The sequence below is a fragment of the Candoia aspera genome, chromosome 4 (assembly GCF_035149785.1).
Source record: "Candoia aspera isolate rCanAsp1 chromosome 4, rCanAsp1.hap2, whole genome shotgun sequence".
Taxonomy (NCBI): domain Eukaryota; kingdom Metazoa; phylum Chordata; class Lepidosauria; order Squamata; family Boidae; genus Candoia; species Candoia aspera.
This window is the reverse complement of record NC_086156.1, coordinates 84,329,880-84,349,557: the sequence shown is the minus strand read 5'-3', so window position 1 is coordinate 84,349,557 and position 19,678 is coordinate 84,329,880. Positions and strand designations below refer to the sequence as shown.

The window sequence follows — 19,678 nt, the reverse complement described above, 5'->3', positions numbered from 1 at the left end:
CTTAATTTGGGGAGCATGGTGACAGGATAGCCAAATTCCTGTTGCTTCTCAGCTTTTTGGCTAAGATCAAGTATAAAATATGCTTTTGGACCCCATATGAGCATTCTTACAGAATGAAAATGACAAATGTAGCAGTCTAGAGTTTTTGTGTAGGAGAGAAAGGCAGTCGTAAATTGAGGTGACAGCATGTTAAAGGTGGCATGGAGAAACCTCACCAGTTTGTAAGTGGTTTATTTTTGACTGGCTGCTCCCATTATGGGAGCCATTTTGAGAACAATACCTTTGTGATGGCCATTTTATGAGAACCCATGTTGATGAGCAACATGTTCTCAAAATTTCAATTTTGCCCATACTGTCCCAGAAGATAACTCCACAACCACAACCTTGTGATGTTGACTAGTCTCAAGGAGAGTAACCAGCCCAAAGCCACTCAAGTGAGCTTCCATATAGAAAGTTAGACTTGGATCTTAACCTGCCTAACCCTAGTCAGCTACAGTGTACTAGCTTCTAGAGCTGAAATCCAGAATAGCTAGCCTTCTGAACTACTCCCATTTAAGACATCATGAATAAATCAAAGCCATGTTCCCACCTGCCTTTAACCACAACACAAACACGTCCTGGCAAATCTTTTCCTCTGCCACATCCCCCTGATGTGACTTCATCTCATTCCCATCCCATGACTTGTCCTAGCATAGTGGGTATTAATGTTTTTCCCTTTATTACAACACTCTCCAAAGACAGCCTCAAGTATTACAAAATGTGTTAGACTTTGCCATTTTGGGGGAAGTCAGATGGTTAGCAGTGACAGGCAACGGATGCAGTTTAGTGGAACGCAATGGAAGCTGCAAATTTCATGCTGACTCAAAGGTGAATAATACTACAACTAGGTGGTGGGGAAAAGCTGATAGTATTTGTAAATGTACCAAAATCAGGCCTGGGTTCTGGTGTGAGACACCTTTCAGCAACATACTCAAATTTGGCTCTCTGATCATGTTTAATTCCAATGATGGAGTTACAGAAACTCCATCCACTGGGGGCTGAGATTGCAACACTCCACAATGTGTAAAAGTAAAAATTGTAAAAAAAATGTAGCAGCATGGTGCAGGGAACAAAGAGGAAGGGAGAATCTGGCCAGTTATTAGTTGTGAGACACACAGGGCACTAGAGTCCAAACACTTACAGAAAAAATGTAGGAACCCAATGAAATCTGGCTTCTTGGGTCAAAATCCCAAGGATATTACACACACACGCACATACACACACACACACACACACACAGACATATGGGGGGGAGGGGGGGAAGAGAGAGAGAGAGAGAGAGAATATTCACTTTCAGGCTAATCACTTTCAGCTAAATGGCCACAAAATCATACCATCCAAAATTTCAGAGATGCATAGGATGTTTTTTGTGATAATTTTGTGAGTTCCATGCTCTCTAGTGCCTTTCCTTCCAAGTACCTCCACAGGATATTATCATTCCCTCCTGAGCACAGCACCCATTGACTCCAGAAAAAAAAAATCTTCACTGGTTTAAAAGCCAAAAACAGAGGTTCCTTTGTTTAAAGATAGTCCAGAAAAGCAAATAGGGGGTCTACAAGTTTGTTACCCAACCTTTCAAAGCGTAATTTGGCCCCTTTCAGTTTTGAAGTGATAGGCTATCTATTCCCTGAAGCTTTAGGCAACAATACAACCAGTAAGGCTCTGAAAGGCAGGAATTCATCATAATGGTTCCACAGCCACACAATACTGTCAAAAACCATTCCTAGGAGATACAAAGATCCGTTTTTGGATATAAGCTCCTTCCCTCTGAAAGAGTTTGTCCACCCACTGCCCCCAGGGTCAGAATATTAACATTTGAAAAGGCAGTAGAAATGGACCTTTGGTGAACAGAAACCCCATTAGGTAGTATGTGGAGATAATGATATAATATTTATTTTAAACTGGCTGTTTTTGTTAGTTTGGTTTTTAAGACTGTAAACAGTTTGGAGACCACAGATTAAGCAGCATAAAAACACTTGCATAAATAAATATCCTATTTTCTTTTAATTATATTCAACAGTCTGATTTAAAATTTCTTAAGATATCCAAACAAAGTACTAATAAACTACACAATTAGATTTACAGAGAACCACCATGTACAAAACAATCTGAGAGTGATCTCTCTTGAACTCAGTGATACTTATTTATCATATCAGAAATTCAGCTTGTCAAACATGCTATAAGGTTAAGACAGCCGAAATGCATCCAAGTTCTTAATTTTAAGCATGTTACTATTTCAGCAGCAGGAATTTTAATAAACAAAATGAACAGTGTGCGGCCTCTACTTGATGATTTCCCTTATTCTTGGGTTTCTTGTCTCTTTAACTGCATCATAAAAAATAGAAAGCTTGAAAACATTATCTCCTCATTCTCTTCATACAGCCTGGATGCATTGGTTTTCTAGACGCTTTAACAAATAAAAGTCAACAATCCTGTCCTGAAAAAACTCCAGAGTTACATTTGCCCTCTTCTATATAGTGAGTACCTTTCTGCATTTTTGTGTATTTCCTATAAGTGCTCTAAAGGCAAGAGGTTTCTATGTAATAACTTCAATTTCCCAAAGAAGAAAGTTGAGCCATAAAGAATAGTAATTTTAGTAACTTGCACTTTAAAAAAAAGATCAAGTTAACAAATATCTCCAAAAGGTAATTTTCCGTAACTGGGAACCAAGAAAATAGCAGGAGGAGCACATGGAAAGCATTTGTTTTTGCCAAAGTATAGTAAGCTTTGCAGAAAATAGCTGGAACTCTTGCAAGAGTTGCTCAGCAATGACACAATCTTGTCTAATTAAGCACCTTAAGATCCTCTTTAAGAATAGGTTTCACTTTCTTTGAAATTAAGGGTAGGGGTTGTTTTTGCTGGGTTGTTCCAGAAGAGAATTAAGGAGCAAAGTTCTCCCCAAATGCAGAACAACATTAAGGACTGTCAAGATCAACAGTGGTGATCCTTGCCAGAATCAGGCTGCTCTGTGAAAAAGAGCTTGCTGGTTAGCTAAGATAAGAAAGAGGAGCGTTACAAGAAGCATTCAAATCCCTACACAGCTTGTACCAGAAGTTGCAGAATGGAAAAAAACTCCACTCCTTAAATCTATTACTGGGCCTTAAAAGAAGGGCAAAAGGATTTACAACAAGGTCAATGTTACTTTTGAACAGCCAAAGAGGCATGGGCCTGTCTCACCAAAGTACTCATCTGAAATGGACATGAAACAGAGCTATCTATCAATTAACCCCTTAAAAGCTGGGTTGGGCTAAAGCTAAGTGAAGGAGGAAGAAGACATTAAGGCAGAAATGGGGAAAAGAAGAGCAGGGATCCCCTCTATGCCCTCTGGGTGAGAATGAGAGCTTACATAGCTTAGCAGGGCTGTGAGAGAATGGATGGGACTTTCCTCCATCTAGCTCAGTGTTTCTCAACCTTGGCAAATTGAAGATGTATGGACTTTAACATGTATCAAGGTATTTGTTATGTAATAAAGGTTTCAGTCTTAAGCTAAATTGTTTGACATTGAAATCTCCATTGTGTTGTTACTTGGTGTATATATGTGTACGTGTGTATGTATATATAGATATAGGAGGAGGAAGGAGTATTAGGTATGTTCACCGCCCTAAGTTATTTATAAAAATAATAAAGGCAGGGTAAAAATTCAATAAATAAAAGTGTGTGTGTGTGTAAGTTTTTGTACGTGTCAATAAAAGGAAAAAATAGATGAACAAAACAAGTTTAACAAAATTAAGATACTAAACAAGAAAAAAGGGGGGAAAGGTAAAAAAAGCTCTGTTTTTTAAATTATTAAAATAATCTAAATATTTGTAAAATAAAATGCAGGAAGAGACACCAAGGAAGGTGTGTATGTGCATACTGGGTCCCCCCGGGGGCTACACTGACCCCCTTTTTTTAGCTTGGAAGAGGAGGTGTTAACCCACCATCTCAGCAAACTCAGTGCAATGGAGAGAAGCTAGATCAGTGTTTCTCAACCTTAGCAACTTGAAGGGGGGTGGACTTCAACTCCCAGAATTCCCCAGCCAGCCATTTTGGGCACTGAAGTCCACACATCTTAAAGCCATGGCTGAGAAACATTGGGCTGGAATGCCAACAGGTGGAAACTGACTTATTTATCCACAGGGGAGAGATGTCTGACCTTCACAGCAAGCCACAAATAGCAGTATCTCCTGGATGGTGAAATGTTACCCTCTCATTTGAACTTTGATGAGGGCTTTCTCGCTTTCTTTGGTTCTGAAACCTTCTAGCTGCAGCTTGAGAACCACAGATGGAGGCCCCCATCTCTGAAGTGTCTTTCCAGGAATCACAGCTACTACTACAAAGCCGTCATCAATTTATTGGCTTTTTTTTTTTTTTAAGTCCTCAGTCCAAAAAATGCAGGTCAAGTTGCAGCAGCTTTTCCAAGCACCTGCTCCTTTCATTTTGCTTTTTAAGCCAGATCATCATCCAAGAAAGGTTAACAGTGATAAACTCTTTTTTGCTGAAAGATTCAGCAGATTTTGCAAAGGGCTTCTTGATGGAGCAAGAATAGAGTTTTCTAAAGGAATTTGAGCATTGTTATTGCTGCCGGTGCATGCTAGTATATGGACTATAAATGTGAAACGGCTTGGTCATCAAGCCGCCACAAAGTCCCATTTTTGGGCCATTAAATCTTCCTCTTGCAGCAACGTCTAGACTTCGATGCACCAGGTCAGTTTCTGTGTAAACACATTGTCTGGAACAGGCTCGTCTTTTAATTCCTGACCTTTACTTGGTGCATCCCCACATGTGAGAGATCGTACAGTAAGAGCGAGCAACCCGAAGTTCCAGGGATACATATTGCTCCAGAACCCTTTTTACAGCCCTAGAAAATCTATCTATGTGGTCACTGAGACTTGACAATGACTTGATGGCACATAATAAAACAAAAGCTGCCTTTCAAACACAGTTGAGGCAGGAAAGCTATAGAAACAGTAGTGTGTATATTAAAATAATCTTAAATTTTAAAAGAAACCCCCCTAATCCCCTTAAATTCCAAGAAAAGCTAAAAAATCCAGTCCTCAGCCATGTGTGGTAATGTATGCACCTACTTTGCATTACCCCACCTTCTGTGGCCCTTGGCCTCCCAAAGAAGTTTAAGAGCCCATCAACATATGTTAATTAACCAGAAAACAAATACAAGCAAGCTGAAAGCCATGGCTTGACTGTCCTGGTGACGAACTACTGGAAGAACAGTCCAACTGAATGAATTTTGGATTGCCCATGAAGACCCTTCTTCAGCACACAAAAACAAACATTCTCAGGGACCTCTGTAAAAAAACGAAATGCAGAAAATCTGCTCTAACCAGCATTTGTGGGAGAAGAGCAGAGAGCAGATGCAGCTTTATGGTTTCCAAACAAATCTGCTTGCCCTTTGGACTTTATACCTGACTATTAGCTTCCTTCAAGAGTTTCAAGTCAAGAACTCTCAGGAGGAGTTTTATCCCTTGGTGAGCACTCTGATGGCAGAATGTAGCCAAACATATACAAAGGATACCCTACATGTGCACAAAAGTGCAGGGAGCTAGTGGACGTTACATTTGGATCACTGGACTAGGAAAGGAAACACTTCAGCTCAAAGCCTCAGTCCCTCCTCTTAGTCTAACCTGCTTTACAGGGTTTTCATGAGGCTAAAGTCTAGAGGAGAATCATACATGTCACCTTGAGCTTCTTGGAGGAGAGATAGAAATTTTAAGTAACTTCTGAGGATAGCAACACTTACTGTGTTTGTAGCAACAGGCGAAGACTTAATTTTAATGCTTATAAATCAGTCTTCCTTTATTATCAACAGCAGAAACTTTCCATGAAGCTATTTACCATGTTTTGGGATTAAAAATGCCCACCACATTGCACTGTCTCTTTTTTTGCATTTGGTTGTTTAATTCAAAAGAGTATTCTTAAAGGTGAGGGTGTTGCAAAAATGGGGCTTGAGGGCACATAATCTGTGGTTGCTGCCCCTGTCCTACTTGATCAAAGCCTTGTCCTATTAAATAAGTCACCGTTCAGGTGCCAAAAATATTTCGTTATTGTTGTTTTTACCCATAAATCAGCCCAGCAGTCTCCTTCCCAGCCAACCTGCAAGTTTAATTCAAATCAAAAAGCCCTGCGGAAGAGAAACACGAGCCTGGAAAATTGATTCTGGAACTTGGCTTTGATTCAGCTTAGACTCTTGGGCTGCCCCTCTCTTGGCAAGAACATAAGAAGAATCAACCACCAAGCAAGCAAGGAAATACCACTTCTCAGTTCACAGGGGGCAAATTCACTATCATGCTTGCTTTTCCCCTTTGGCCTGTCAAGGAGCTGCTCTTATGCCAACAGAGAAGTCCAGAAGTTCATCAAATCTTTGGAATGTCTCCATGGAGGCTTCTTCAAGCTGAGCAGCAGCTGCTGCTGTCATAAATCACTGCAGCGCACAAGATATCCTTGTTAAAAAAGGAAGGAGAGAGAAAACCTCCAGCTGTCTCAAAACTACAAAAGCAACGAAGTCTGAGTTTTCCTTTCTTTACAGCTTAGGAGAAAACTAGGGGTTTTGGGAATAGATCAGAATGGTTCTAGGCACAGAACCTACCTGGAGTAATAGTGGAATTATGTACCATGCTGAACATCAAATGCATGATGGTTTAATCTTGACACTAATAAATCTGCTTCCAGGACCTCTAATCCACATCTTACAGTACAAGTAGGCAACTTTTAGCCTCACAGGTGCACAAATCACTAGATTGAAGTGAGAGGAGGATATGTACTCCTTCATAAAAAACAAGAGTGGACAATTACAGCTACATGTAATATTCAGACCCTTTTTGGTGGCTTCCAGAATCAAGTGAATTGCCAAATGTTCTAAACAAAATAGAAGTACCACACCCAATCTCAGAAAGGTTGCCCATTTTAATATATATTTATTTCACACTTATTTAGGAGAGCTGTTTACAGGTAGTCCTCGCTTAACAACCACAACAGAGACCAGAATTTCAGTCACTAAGCAATGAGGTCATTAAGCGAGGCACCACATGACTGGAGCCGATTTTATGACCATTTTCACGGTGGTTGTAAAGCAATTCACCAGAGTCATAAAGCAAGTCATGCAGTTGTAAAGTGAATTGCAATGGCCATAAAGTGGATCAACTGTTTCCAGTTGATTTTTCGGGTTGGAAGCTGGCTGGGAAGGTTGCAAATTGCAATCACATGACTGCTGGGGTAGTGCAACAGTCATAACTTAGAGGACAGGTTGTAAGTAACTTTTTCAGCCCCGTCATATCTCTGAACTGTTGTTAAACAAACGGTCATTAAGCAAGGACTACCTGTACCACCTGAAATTAGAATGACTCTAGAGGCTTACAGAACTTAGATATAACATGCAATACAGATCAGTATTGTTAAAATATTAACCCAATTAAGTCTCAATTTAAATTAATGCTAAAAGTAATAAGCTGATTATAATTAATCCCTGAAGGATTTATTATATGTATGAGTGTATATGTATAGACATACACACCGAGACGTACACATACCTTATTTCTCTTTCTTCTAGAAACCATCAGCAGATATTTGGCTTCCAGTTACCATAAGCAGTGACAAAACTGTATTCTGTCTATTCTCCCGCAGCAGGAAACCAATGATCCATGTCCTGCTGATCAACTGGTCATGGAGAAAAAGGAGTGGGATTCCCCACAGCCCTGAGGGCTACAATTTTGCACCAAAGGATCCCAAGCTTTATAAGTCAGCTGTGATCACCAACATCAGCCCCTTTCCCTTTGGAGGTTGAAGATAATTCAGTCTTACAATGTTTTCATATTAGTTTAGTTGCTAAGGTTGTCGCTGGGTAGGGTTGGGAAGCTTCTTAAGTGTCATTTTGATATCCCCAGACTCAAGAGGCATGCTCCACAAAGTTATGTAATTCTGCAAGGGATGCTGTATTATATCCCTAAATTTGGGAATGCACATCATTGCACTTACACCTCAGTTGTTGTGGCACTTTGGTTGCCTCTGCAATTGATCAATGGCGTAACTTTTCCCCCTTCAGGGAGCTAAATATAAACTGGGGTTTCAATGACATTTCCTTGCAAGATCTCTGCAGGTTGGCATAAGCTTATTCTTTCTGTCAGCCAGTTGTGGTCTAATCTACCTTAGCTCTTCATCTGAACCAAAGAGCTGAATCCAAAACTTGGTTTTCGATTCTGAGCTGAGCCCTAGAACCTGTAAACTTAAGAAGGGATTAACTGCTAGTTACAAAAGCTCTTTCTCAGTCAACTGAGCGATCAGCATCTGGAGAAGGATCAAGAGATAACAGCTCAGTGGTACAGCATTTGCATGCTGAAGAGCCCCAACTCTGATCCTGGCATTTAAAGGGTCCCTTGGAGAGAAACTCTGTTTGAAATCATAGATACCATGGGGAGAGACCCAATTTCATTTCCGTCAGATAAGCTGCACTGCAATCTGTCAATTATGATTTATTGCTTAGCATTTCATGTGATCAAAAGCACTGGTTAATAAACCATGGTTAAAACAAATTCTGGCTTGGCACATTTTGCAACCCAGCCAAGGATGACACTGAAACTACTATAGAAATTATTGGCAAAAATTGCAAAGAGGAAATATCGCTGTGGCAAATAGGTATTTATTTTGAAGGCTGCCCAATTCCCATGTTTAAAAAACCCCAATAAAATAAAAAGGGACAAACCTGTATGTCTGGAGCAAACAAACCCAACACACCAGAAAAAAACTGACAGAGGCTCAACCATCACCTAGCCCCAGGCCTTTCAGAACAACTACAGGATAGGAGATGTTCAAATCTCAAGGGGGATACTGTCCTTCCTAGGTTCTGTTTGACTGGTGGGATCTGGAAAAGGCTCACCCTGCCTGATCTTATAGGTCAGGCAGAAACTATTGGAGATAGGCAGTCCTTCAAATAACCAGCCCCTAGGTTAGGAAGGGCTTTACAGGTGATAACTAGCTTCTTGAATTGCACCCAGAAGCCAGCTGGTAAGAATTAAAAAAGTACAGACTATACATCTACAGCTCGCTTAACAACCATTTGACGGTTCAGACTTACAACCATTTGACGGTTCAGACTTACAACTGTGCTGAAAAACTGACTTATGACCAGTCCTCACACTTTTGACTGACAGTGTTCCCCCCGCTCATGTGATCACAATTTGGGCACTTGGCAACTGGTCTGGATTTACAACCATCACAGCGTCCTGTGGTTACATGATCACCATTTTCAACCTTCCCAGCCGGCTTCTGGCAAGCAAAATCAATGGGGAACCACATGATCTGCTTAATGACCATGTGGTTCGCTTAGCTTCCATGGTGATTCGCTTAATGACTGCTGCAAAAAAGGTCATAAAATCGGGTCGGATTCACTTAATGACCACTGCTTAGCACCCAAAATTCCAGTCCCAATTGTGGTAGTTAAGCAAAGACTACCTGTAGTTTTCTTAGTAACACTGTAGAAGTTGTCTTTGTCATTTCTTTCTTCTGGGATGTTTTTTCAACTTCCAAGTCTTGCACAGAACCCTGATTTCCTGGTGGTCTCCCATCCGAGTATTAACCAGGATCAAGCCTGCTTATGTTCTTTTATTTTGCTTTATATCAATCATATTCAGAGTTGCCATTTTTTCCCTAGCAGGCTTACTGTATCATTTTAACAGCTGCCGGACCAGGAAGTTAAGGCTATCAACTTTTCTTCTCTACACCAGAAAAGGCTTTGCTTTAATTTTCTTTCTGGCTGGAGATACCTTTTAAAAGCAACAGAGCAGCCCTTCCCTTTGTCCCAGAGATATGGCAGCCTCAGTTTAAAAAAAGAGAACCAAACAAAACATTAAAAAAGCCATCAGCTGAAATATAATCTAGAAAACTATCCCTTGCTTCAATTAACATTAGTGAAGCTTGCCTTGATTTATACCAAGGTTTAAAAGGGGGGGACCCTCCCTCTTAAACAACATAATATGTGTCTCCATGGAAACAGAGGCCTGGGCTAAGAGGGGAGTTGGTTAATCAAGAGGAAAAATCCAATGGTTTGAAAAGGTCTTTGTAAACCAGATAAAAGTTAGCCAATCCAGCAAAAGAACTGCAAGAATGTTAACATGGCCATGAAAAAAATCACACCTTGCCACTGTAGGCCTCCCTGTTATAGTTGACAAGCCCAAACTGGCTGTTTATGCAGACCCAACGAAGATACCCTTTTCTGTCATGCTACAATAATGCACTTGTAAGGGAATCAAACTTACTAAAACTCCAAAGCTATTCCTTTTCTGCTCCAGTACTTTTTCTATAGAAAGAAGTATAGGTGTGAGTATAGATGTAGTTCTCACAAAAAGCGAGGTAGTAAAGCTCCGCTTGAAAGCTGGGATGGGCAAGTCAATCATGATCCTCCACCCCCCATCTGTTAAGGTCAAATGACCAAAATGCAGCAGCAAATCATCAAGTTCTGACAGCCCAATTTTTACTGTTTTGGTTTTTGGTTTAATTGTTTTTACAAACTAAGACAGGTGTGTTAAGGCTCAGGTATGTCTAGTATGTATGTATATATTTGGATTAAACACACATGCATGCACATGCCCACCCTACGCATTTCATGGGTTCCCTGTTTAGTAATGTAATCACTGCATCCTCTTAGAGTACAATGACCATACTTTTTATAAAGGACAGCCCTTCATTTCAGAAAGCTGTCCTTTAGATTTATTTAATTTAATTGGTTTTGCTCTTGAATTTTTCTTTGTGAAACAAAGTTATAAACATAATTTTTTTTTTTAATCCTTATGAACCTCTTTCAGACTTGCCCCTTTTTCTGGTTCATCCTTTATTTTTTCCAAGAAAATATGTTCACTGTATCTTAGAGCCATATTTTTTAAAAATGTGCAGCATCCAACCACAAAAAGGTTATCTGCCTATTCCAGACTTTGAGAGAGGGAGCTGCATGACTTCTCAATTTAAAAACAAACAAACAAAAACTTGTCCCAGTGTTAAAAACAGATGAATGTGTAAAAGTGTGCAACTGAATGCAGATTATTTTCCCTCTTTGCTCGTATGAAGTACTAGGGCTCAGCAGGCACAGAAGGCTGCATCCAGAGACTCTGAGTTGCAGTGAAATCAATGTGAAAAGTGAAAAGTTAATTACAGAAAGAGTCCCATGAGTTAAGGCTACAATTGTACACATACTTATTAAAAGTATGCTTTTCTGAATAGATGTACTTCTGAACAAACCTGAATATTTCTTATAAATGACCCCTAAGAAGGAAAAGAAAATTTCGAGGCACACCAATTGCTTGGCCCAAGCTTTCACTCTATAGCAGAGCTTTCCAAACTGTGGCTTGCGACATGTTAGTGTGTCAGCTGCAGTGTGTAGGTATGTCGCGCGGTCAAGGGATCATACAGGTACTGCACATGCGCAATATGCGTAATCGGGTCAAAACAGCTGATTCCGCGTGACTTCCAGTGACGCGGCCACACCTGCGGTGTGTTAGTGTGTTGCCAACATGAAAAGTTTGGAAAGCTCTGCTCTAGAGGGAAATGAACCAGATTTCCAGTCACAAAACAACTGGCTGCAAGTAAAAGTCCCAAATCCAAATTATGGCTATACTTTTAAATGACATTATTGCTAAACTGATATTCAACATGTGGATCAAATTGGCACCAGATGTTATGCCAACCTGTGTCCTCTTTCTTCTCTATTAGTGCCCCATAAGTGGTTATCCTGTTCTTAAACCTGCTTTTCAGCAGCAATTTCTTTAAACTAGTACTTCCCAAGTTCCCGATGGGTGGATTTCAACTCCTAGAGTTGTTGGGAGTCATTGATTAATAAATAATAATAAATAAACTCCCCATCTAGCATTGCCCTACTGAGAATTTTGGAAAGTGAAGTTGAGAAAGAGGATTTTAAGCTATAAGTTCTTTACCCTATGGGTGTTGATACTGAAACCATCAGTACCAACACTTGCTGTCATATTGCAGTTGTAAAGGTACCAGAAGGGGTGACTTAACCAGATGTGGGAAGGTGTCATTAAATTAAATGTATATAATTACATCAATTTTAGATTTTTACCTGGCCCCACTCATTTTCTTGAGTGCAGCTCTCTACATCAGTGTTTCTCAATCATGGCAACTTTAAGCTGTATGGACTTCAACTCCCAGAATTCCCCACCAGCACAGGAATTCTGGGAGTTGAAATCCATACAGCTTAAAGGTTGAGAAACACTGCTGTACATGAAAAGATTATGCAGCTGGTTTTTTGTCTCTTTGCAGAAGTATTTGGCCACATATCCCATCCCACCCAAGCCTGTTGCTGGACACTAGGAGCAGGAGTTTGGTCCAAGCACAAAAGGAAAGCAGTAAGATGGAGAAATCATTCCTCACACCAGATAGGCAGTCAGCAGGATGGAATAAAGGAGAATGCACAAATCCAGGAAATCATCTGCAAGATGAGGCTTGCATTTGCTACAACAAAGCCAGAGGGATAAAGTAGAAAGGGTGCCTGCTACACACTATTTAGAATGCCCCCAAAAAACCCTTCCAGAATCCAGCCAAGAGCCACCAATTCGTGTGCCCTGAGGGAAAGTGCCTTCCTACATCCCCAAATATGGCGATTTGCAGCAATAAACTGCAATCCTTCACAGCAGGAGATTAAACAAGAGGCCTAGCAATGACCATGTCCTTAGCAAGCCCACAAATATCTGCTCTGTGCCCTATTTTGCAGTTTAGCTTTACTGGCACCGGGCAGCACACTGGCTGCCATTTAAGTTCCCAGAATGACCCTAAGATAGAATCATTCTGGGGCATTGTGGGAAAGTTTCATATGGCTACCCAGCACTCATGAAAGGCGCCTCATTAAGTTACTTGCCTAAAGCCATTTTGGTGACAGACTATGGAGCTAGTCTTTGCCATAAAAACAGTAGTTTCAAGCTTCCTTTTCCATTCATGAAACTAAAATTCCTTCGTTTGGTCCTGTATGGCGACCACTGGCATTAGCCTTTGCAGAGGATCCCATATGGTTTCATATACTATTTGGATTTGCTCTCCCTGAACAACAGAGCCTAAAAATTGTACTTAAGTTGCCCTGTGGGACTCCTAAGGGGAAAGACACGTGCTTATAACACAGCCTTATCTAACCTCATCCCCTCCAATTAGAAATACAATGATTTGGTGAGGAGATAAAATTCAAGAAATAGAAAATGTTCAGGAGAAAAATTGTCTTCCCCCCCCCTCCACCTTTTTTCTGGATTTCTTTTCCTCTGGGTTTCCATGTTTTTAACTATAAGGATCCCTAGAATTCCCAGCCAATTGTCACTGCACTGATGGTCTCTGCAGACAACTGGGGATAATTTATTTAAATCAGACCTGGGGCAGACAGATAAAGATTCACAATATCATACTCCTTCCCCCAGGTCTTTTCCTTTCTCAGCTGAAAATTACCAACCAGGATACATACAGGTTGCCCCTTTCTTTGGAACAGTAAAGGCATTCTGAGATAATAAAAGTTGTTGAGTTCTGCTGTTGTCTAGCTGCCTCCCATCCTAGCAAGGTTGTAGAGAAGAACAACAGGCACCCCACAAACCTATTATCAGTCCTGCCATAATGCAATCATATGGCTTGATACCAGAACAACTGCTTGGGACATTTGGCAATAGTCCTGAAAGTCCAAATGCATAAAAGTCAATCAACCAGGCATTTATTTCTATGGCACTAGGAGAATTCAGAATGTGTCCATTCAAAAGAAATCTCTGAAGTCCATTTCTTGGAAAAGTCTGTGTAATCCACTTTTGGCCTTCTAATGAATGGTAAATACTTCTTTTCTGTCAGGCTTTTGATATGCTGCATTAATTTCTCTCCTTGTCCACATTTTATGGTCAAAGTATTAGTATTATTTAAATGAAACTGGCTTTATTGATTCATTATGTAAAAGTAGAGTATCCAAGTTGAGTTGAACATCTGGTGACTTTATGGACACATCCAAGCAGTTTTAAGGGCAATAATGCAGAAGGGATTGCTACTACCTTTTTATATATTTCTCAGTCATTTCTTGTCAGTCTCCCATCCAAGTGCTTAACTAGCCCAGCCTTAAGCTTCTCAGCCAAAAATCTAATGCCATTTTGGTTTTCTTCTGAAGATAGAGTGGGATACACTTCTTAAAATTAAGCAATTAAATTAAATGCACATGTACCAACAGTCATAGGTTCCTTTTTCACTGTTATATATTTGAAAATTTTACGATCTTTCGACTGAAGTTTCAAAAGCCCAATATTGAGTGTTGAACAGACCTAGTTATAGAACTCAAACTGCAACTGCCAGATTAGGTGATCTATGCTGGTTTAACAGTGAAACAAGAAGCAAATTATGTTCACAAAAGATTGAACTACCTTTTATCTAAACTGTTTGTATCTGGCCTGGTGTCCTCCAAATATTTGGGATTGCAACTCCATGAGCCCAACAACATACACAATAATCATGAAGATGGAGATTGCAGTGTAAGAGTTGTGCTGAAGAAACTGATTCAGAGGCACATTCAATGAACATTCCAGTAACTTCATCTTTATATGCATGCAAGAGGCAAAGCTTGGCTACTTTGAATTCAAATAACCTATACATTCTGGAGAATAGCTTTACCCTAAAGTCATAACTAGTTATGTGTAGTACTGAATAGTAAGACATCCACATTATGATTTCCATGAGAAAAACAAATAAATAAATACACATTCCTATAAACATCTGCTGAAGTTAGTTCAGACTAAATTTAAATGGAAATTTTACCATTTACCCCCACTCCCAAATTCCTGCTTGAAAAGGTCTCAGCAGCTAATCCTAGTTGCTCCATTGCACTTCTCTGTAGGCTGCCCCTGCCCCTGGGTAGAACTGCATTTACCACTAAAGTGTCCCTGGTGGCTACTGATTATACTAAGTGTCTCCAGTGGCTACTGATTAGCAGTGATTTTGAATAAATTCTTTGTTGATCATTCTACAGTACAGTATTTACAATAGTTTCTTGATGTTCAGTAGCTTCTTAGTGCAGAATGGGTGGGGGTGGGGGTGGGGGTGGGGGTGGGGGTGGGGGTGGGGGTGGGGGTGGGGTGTGGGTGGGGGGTAAAATATATTATACACAAGGTTACACGCACTCATGAAACCAATATAATACCATAATTGCTCATACCCAAATTCACATGCAGACACAAATTTCCAAGTTAAAACTATAAATCACTTTATCCAGCATGGCTACTTCTAGATGTCCTGGAGTAGATTTCCCATCATCCTTATGGGAACTGTAATTCAACAGAGCTAGAGAGCTCTAAGCAAAAAAAGGTGGCTAAATAGATAAAACTCCAGCAAAATCAAGAACTAGAATAACATTAACAGGTGCACCATGCAGAACACATGCAAACCAGTAACTTCATGGTTTGTGTGTGTGCGTGCATGCACATGTACTTAAATGCTTGTTAGTGAGAGACTAGAAACAGACTGTCTGCCTCCAAAAAAGGAATCAAAAGCATGACTTTTAATTGAAAGCAGACTGGAGACCATCCGCCTTCAATTTTTCAAAATGAATGCAAAATTAGGATGGCAGCATAGCCTTTTTTTCTTTACAGATCAAACAAGTAGTGCTAAAATGGAAAAAAATATTTTAAAAATGCTTTATATGCACAACAGAATCCTATCCATATCTATTCAAAATGAAGTCCCACTGAATTCGGTCGGGCTTGGTTATGGGACAGCAGAGCTAGCACCACAAAGAATAACTGATATCCCCTGAGATATCAGGAAACTCTGACTACCCTGAAACCCTAATGATTTTTAATTATCACCACTGTGCTTGCTGAATTGACCTGTGTAGCCCACAAGCCTGCATCTTCCTCAGTTCTGGTGCAGTTGCATACACGTTGCATGTAAGTTACACGTAAGAATAGAAAGCCGGGGGAGATCCGTAGTAAAAGGAGCTCTAACAATATCCAACAGTTTCTCCTCTCCTCCCCAAAAAAATCCAAGCAGTTTTACCCCCAGCTGCCTGGCATAATTTCCACTTACAGGTATCTTTCCGGATTCGTTTGATGATGCAGAGCTACCGAGAACCCAAAGAAACTGTCGGGAGTTTTGCCTTTTTTGAGAACCACGAACTTAGTATCCAGATTGAAAGCCGCACACCTGAGAGGGGCAAGAGAAAGCCACAGGGTGTACCCCAAAAGCAGAAGCGGGTGCCTCCAGCTCGGGTTCCCTCGCTCGGAGGCTGCTGGGCGAAGCTGCAAGTGCGTAGGGGCCATGGCTTGCCAGATAGATTTCCCTCCTGCCAGTGAGCGCCTGTGCAGAAAACCGATATACGGTACTCCACCGCTGCTGCTTGGCGAATATTTCCTCTCTCTGCTGCGCCGTTGCCAACTCCCGGTCCCCGCTCGCGATGAAGGCGCCCCGTTTTCTCCCCGCCAAAGGTCTGACTCCAGGGCTTGCCTGGGCTGGTAGTTAAAGGGAAGCGTGCGCGTCGCTACCGCTCCCCTCCCTTCTGCGCCTTTCCCTCCACCTTGCACGCAGTCTAATCGGCTGGTTCTCCTGCACTTTTCTTCCGGGGGAAAAGAAACAGGCGCTTGGGTTCTCTTAAAGGGCCCGCCCAGGTTGGACACCTGCCCAGCACACAAAAGCCGGGGAAGAGGGACCGATTTGCAGTGGTTCAGGTGTTGGACAAAAACTCAGGAGGGCCAAGTTCAAATTCACTCCCTGGATGCTGTCCTGGATGCTCAGTTTGGGTCTTTTGCTGCCTCTCGGCCCGAGCTACCTTACAGGGTGGCTGTTGGGGAGAATGGAGGAGGGCTGGGATATGGAAGATATGATGCTAATAAACAAAAGAACATCACAATAGTTATAGTTCGTGGATTCACAGATGGACATTTGGACAGTAATTTCAGATATATTGGGAGACTGAGGCTAGGGAAATACACTCCACACAAGCTTGAAGTCATGGTTGTTCGTTATACACTACAGCAAAAATGATGGGTTAGAGGAAAAGTCATGTTTTTATTCTGCCAGAAATAAAGGGGATTTATGCAAGAACTTTCCTAAGCCACTCAGACAGATGGGGCTTTATCCAAAGTGTGGTTCAGTATATGAAATGATCAAACAGAACAGTACTTTTCATTCAAACAAGGAAAACAGATCAGTTAAAGTACACTATAGAGAATTCAGTATTTTTCCAACTCATTTCTATATACTGGGAGCCATTCACTGGGGCATGGAGAAAATAACTACATGATCACAGAAATCAAGCAGAGGAGGAGGAGGAGGGCAGTCAGAGTCTTGAAAGTGCTTTCAATGTGAATAAATTTTCCCATTGACTTCTGGGGGGATAAAACATGGCTTAGTTTAGATCCAATCAATAAGAACAAGTTCTGGCATATTTGATAACTTTGTTACTTTTCTGGTAAACTGTATAACTTACTTAAAGAAAGCAGAAGCCCCTGACTTGGAATTAAGATGGGATCAATAAAATTTACCATCTGTACCTTCCATTTTCACCAATCATCCCTGTGACTTATTGAGAAAGATCGGTCTGTTGTATATGACATTCTTCATGAAGCTTGGTTTCTTCCCCTAGAACCCACATTACATCTCAGAAACTCTTGAGAGGTTGGTTGGGTTGAGAGACAATGATGGCTTCTAAATTATCCCTGAAATTTTTGTGACCAAGCTGAGATTTAAAATCAAGTCTCCATCTTCTATGTTCAATAATAAATTAGTTATCAAATCCAAATCACAGATCTTGTCTAGTTCTAGTTCTCAGATTCTAGAACTGAGTCCTAACTCAATTATGCAGCCCTGAAATGCCATTTGAATTTAAGGATGATAAGCTTTTGTCTCTTTTGAGTTAATAATTTTCATTTCTGGAAGGACAGAAGCTGGCAAGGTCGGAGAAAGGTTCTTAGGCTATTACAGAGAACCATTATGTCAATATGGATCTGATGCTTTTCAAGGTTAGGAAATGAGAAGCCAATTATCTGTTGATTTGTAAAGTTAGGAGAAGAGAACTATAATTTAAGCCCTGGAGAACAGATGATATATAGGCTTTAACTCCTGTATAAGTAATGCAGAAGGCAGAGCTTCATTCTTATCTGCAATGAAGCAACTAATCTAGCTGTGTCATGTCTCTGAGCCTTCTGATGAGTAAGCCAATTCTTAAATAAGTGCCTGGAGAACCAAGATTTTCAACTGTGTGAAACCTTACTAGACCATATTTTAAAGCAACTGTATTTTCACATAGTTAATAGATAGGTTTTATTGGTTTTATTGATCATTTAGACTCTTCTGTTTTGTCTGAAGTGGGACCTGCAGTTCCACATTTCACATGCAATATTTTTATTTTAAAATGCTTGTGATATCCATCCTTCCCATTCACTTTTTAAAGTACAGTTACAGAATCATAACCCCCCATCATTTATCCTAAGGACTCTGGTACCATTGCTGACAATGATATAGTCAGGGGCAGGGATCTGCCCAGCTCTTGCTGGCCTCTTAATCTAGTGGTCACTTGTTCCCTGCAGTCACTGGGCAATGTCCTCAATCTACTTGGCTTAAGGTATAAGAGAGATTGGACATCTGGCTTGCACCAAGTAGATATGTCAGTCATTGCTGCCTGATTGATTGATTGATTGATTTAGCAGGACTATCAACCTCCAAAGAGATCAGTTATCATATGTCAAACAAAACAAAACAATATTCTAGCTAACAGGTCTCCTCTGCTGAACTCCTCTTACTGTGTCTCTTAACATTCAGACAAAACTTTCTTTTGTCTGTTATCTGTTCTGGTTTTGAAGATGCTGTCTTATATTATCCGCTGCACAAATATCCTTCATCTTACTGACCAAGGCAGGGGATCCTTTGAGGGTGAGGAAGATCCAGGCCCGCAACTAGGGTCTGTGTCACCCGGGGCAAATGTGGATTCTGCACCCATTTTGGCGCCTCCCCAGCGCGGTGCCCAGGGCACATGCCCCTCTTGCCCCCACCCCTAGTTGCGGCCCTGGGAAGATCTCCAGGCAATGGAAAAAGTAAGAGGCACTCAGAAGAGGGCAAGAACATGGTTGGAACCAAGCTGCCAATATCATGCCACTGCCTTTCCATACCTGGGCATAGTGGGAACTGGCATCCCCTTCTTCCATTCCCCCATGAACCTAAATACACTCATCCATGACCTCTGCCTGCAGAGTCCTTCAGTGTAGGATCTCCAGCCTACCTCTATGAAGCTAGGCTGGAGTTGAGCAAAGGACATCATTACATAGCTATGTCCCAAGGTCCCAACTGGGGACATATGTTGCCTACATGATTATCTACCTGTCCAGGAATACCAGAAGCTGCCAAGGAGTTCATGACTTCTGACCCAATTCCCCTGCTCCTCTTCTTGATGCAGTTTGTGTGATAGGAATGTTCTAGCCCCTGAGAGACAAATTCAGGACCTCCACTACCATCTGGACCAGCTTGCCTGCCCCCAGCACCTGGATGTTCAGATATAGCCAACCTGTCCCAATGTGTTTCCAGTGCAGCCATCTGATATAGCTGCAAGGATATCCGGAACAAGGCCCTTCCTCCAGCTAGAATGTGCACAGGTCATTGCCACTGGTGGTATGAATAATTTCTCACAATGATAAGATGCCCAGCAGCA

General features: G+C 41.1%; 1 protein-coding gene across 1 annotated transcript in view; it reads right to left on the bottom strand.

Annotated features, from left to right (window-relative positions):
• ITGA3 (integrin subunit alpha 3) overlaps positions 1 to 16,564 on the bottom strand; it is a 71,182-nt gene extending 54,618 nt beyond the window's left edge. The window contains exon 1 of the mRNA XM_063300855.1: positions 16,066 to 16,564. Coding sequence (XP_063156925.1) covers positions 16,066 to 16,298 — 233 coding nt within the window. The 5' untranslated portion in view covers positions 16,299 to 16,564. The remainder of the gene's footprint in view (positions 1 to 16,065) is intronic.
• Positions 16,565 to 19,678: the final 3,114 nt, after the last annotated feature.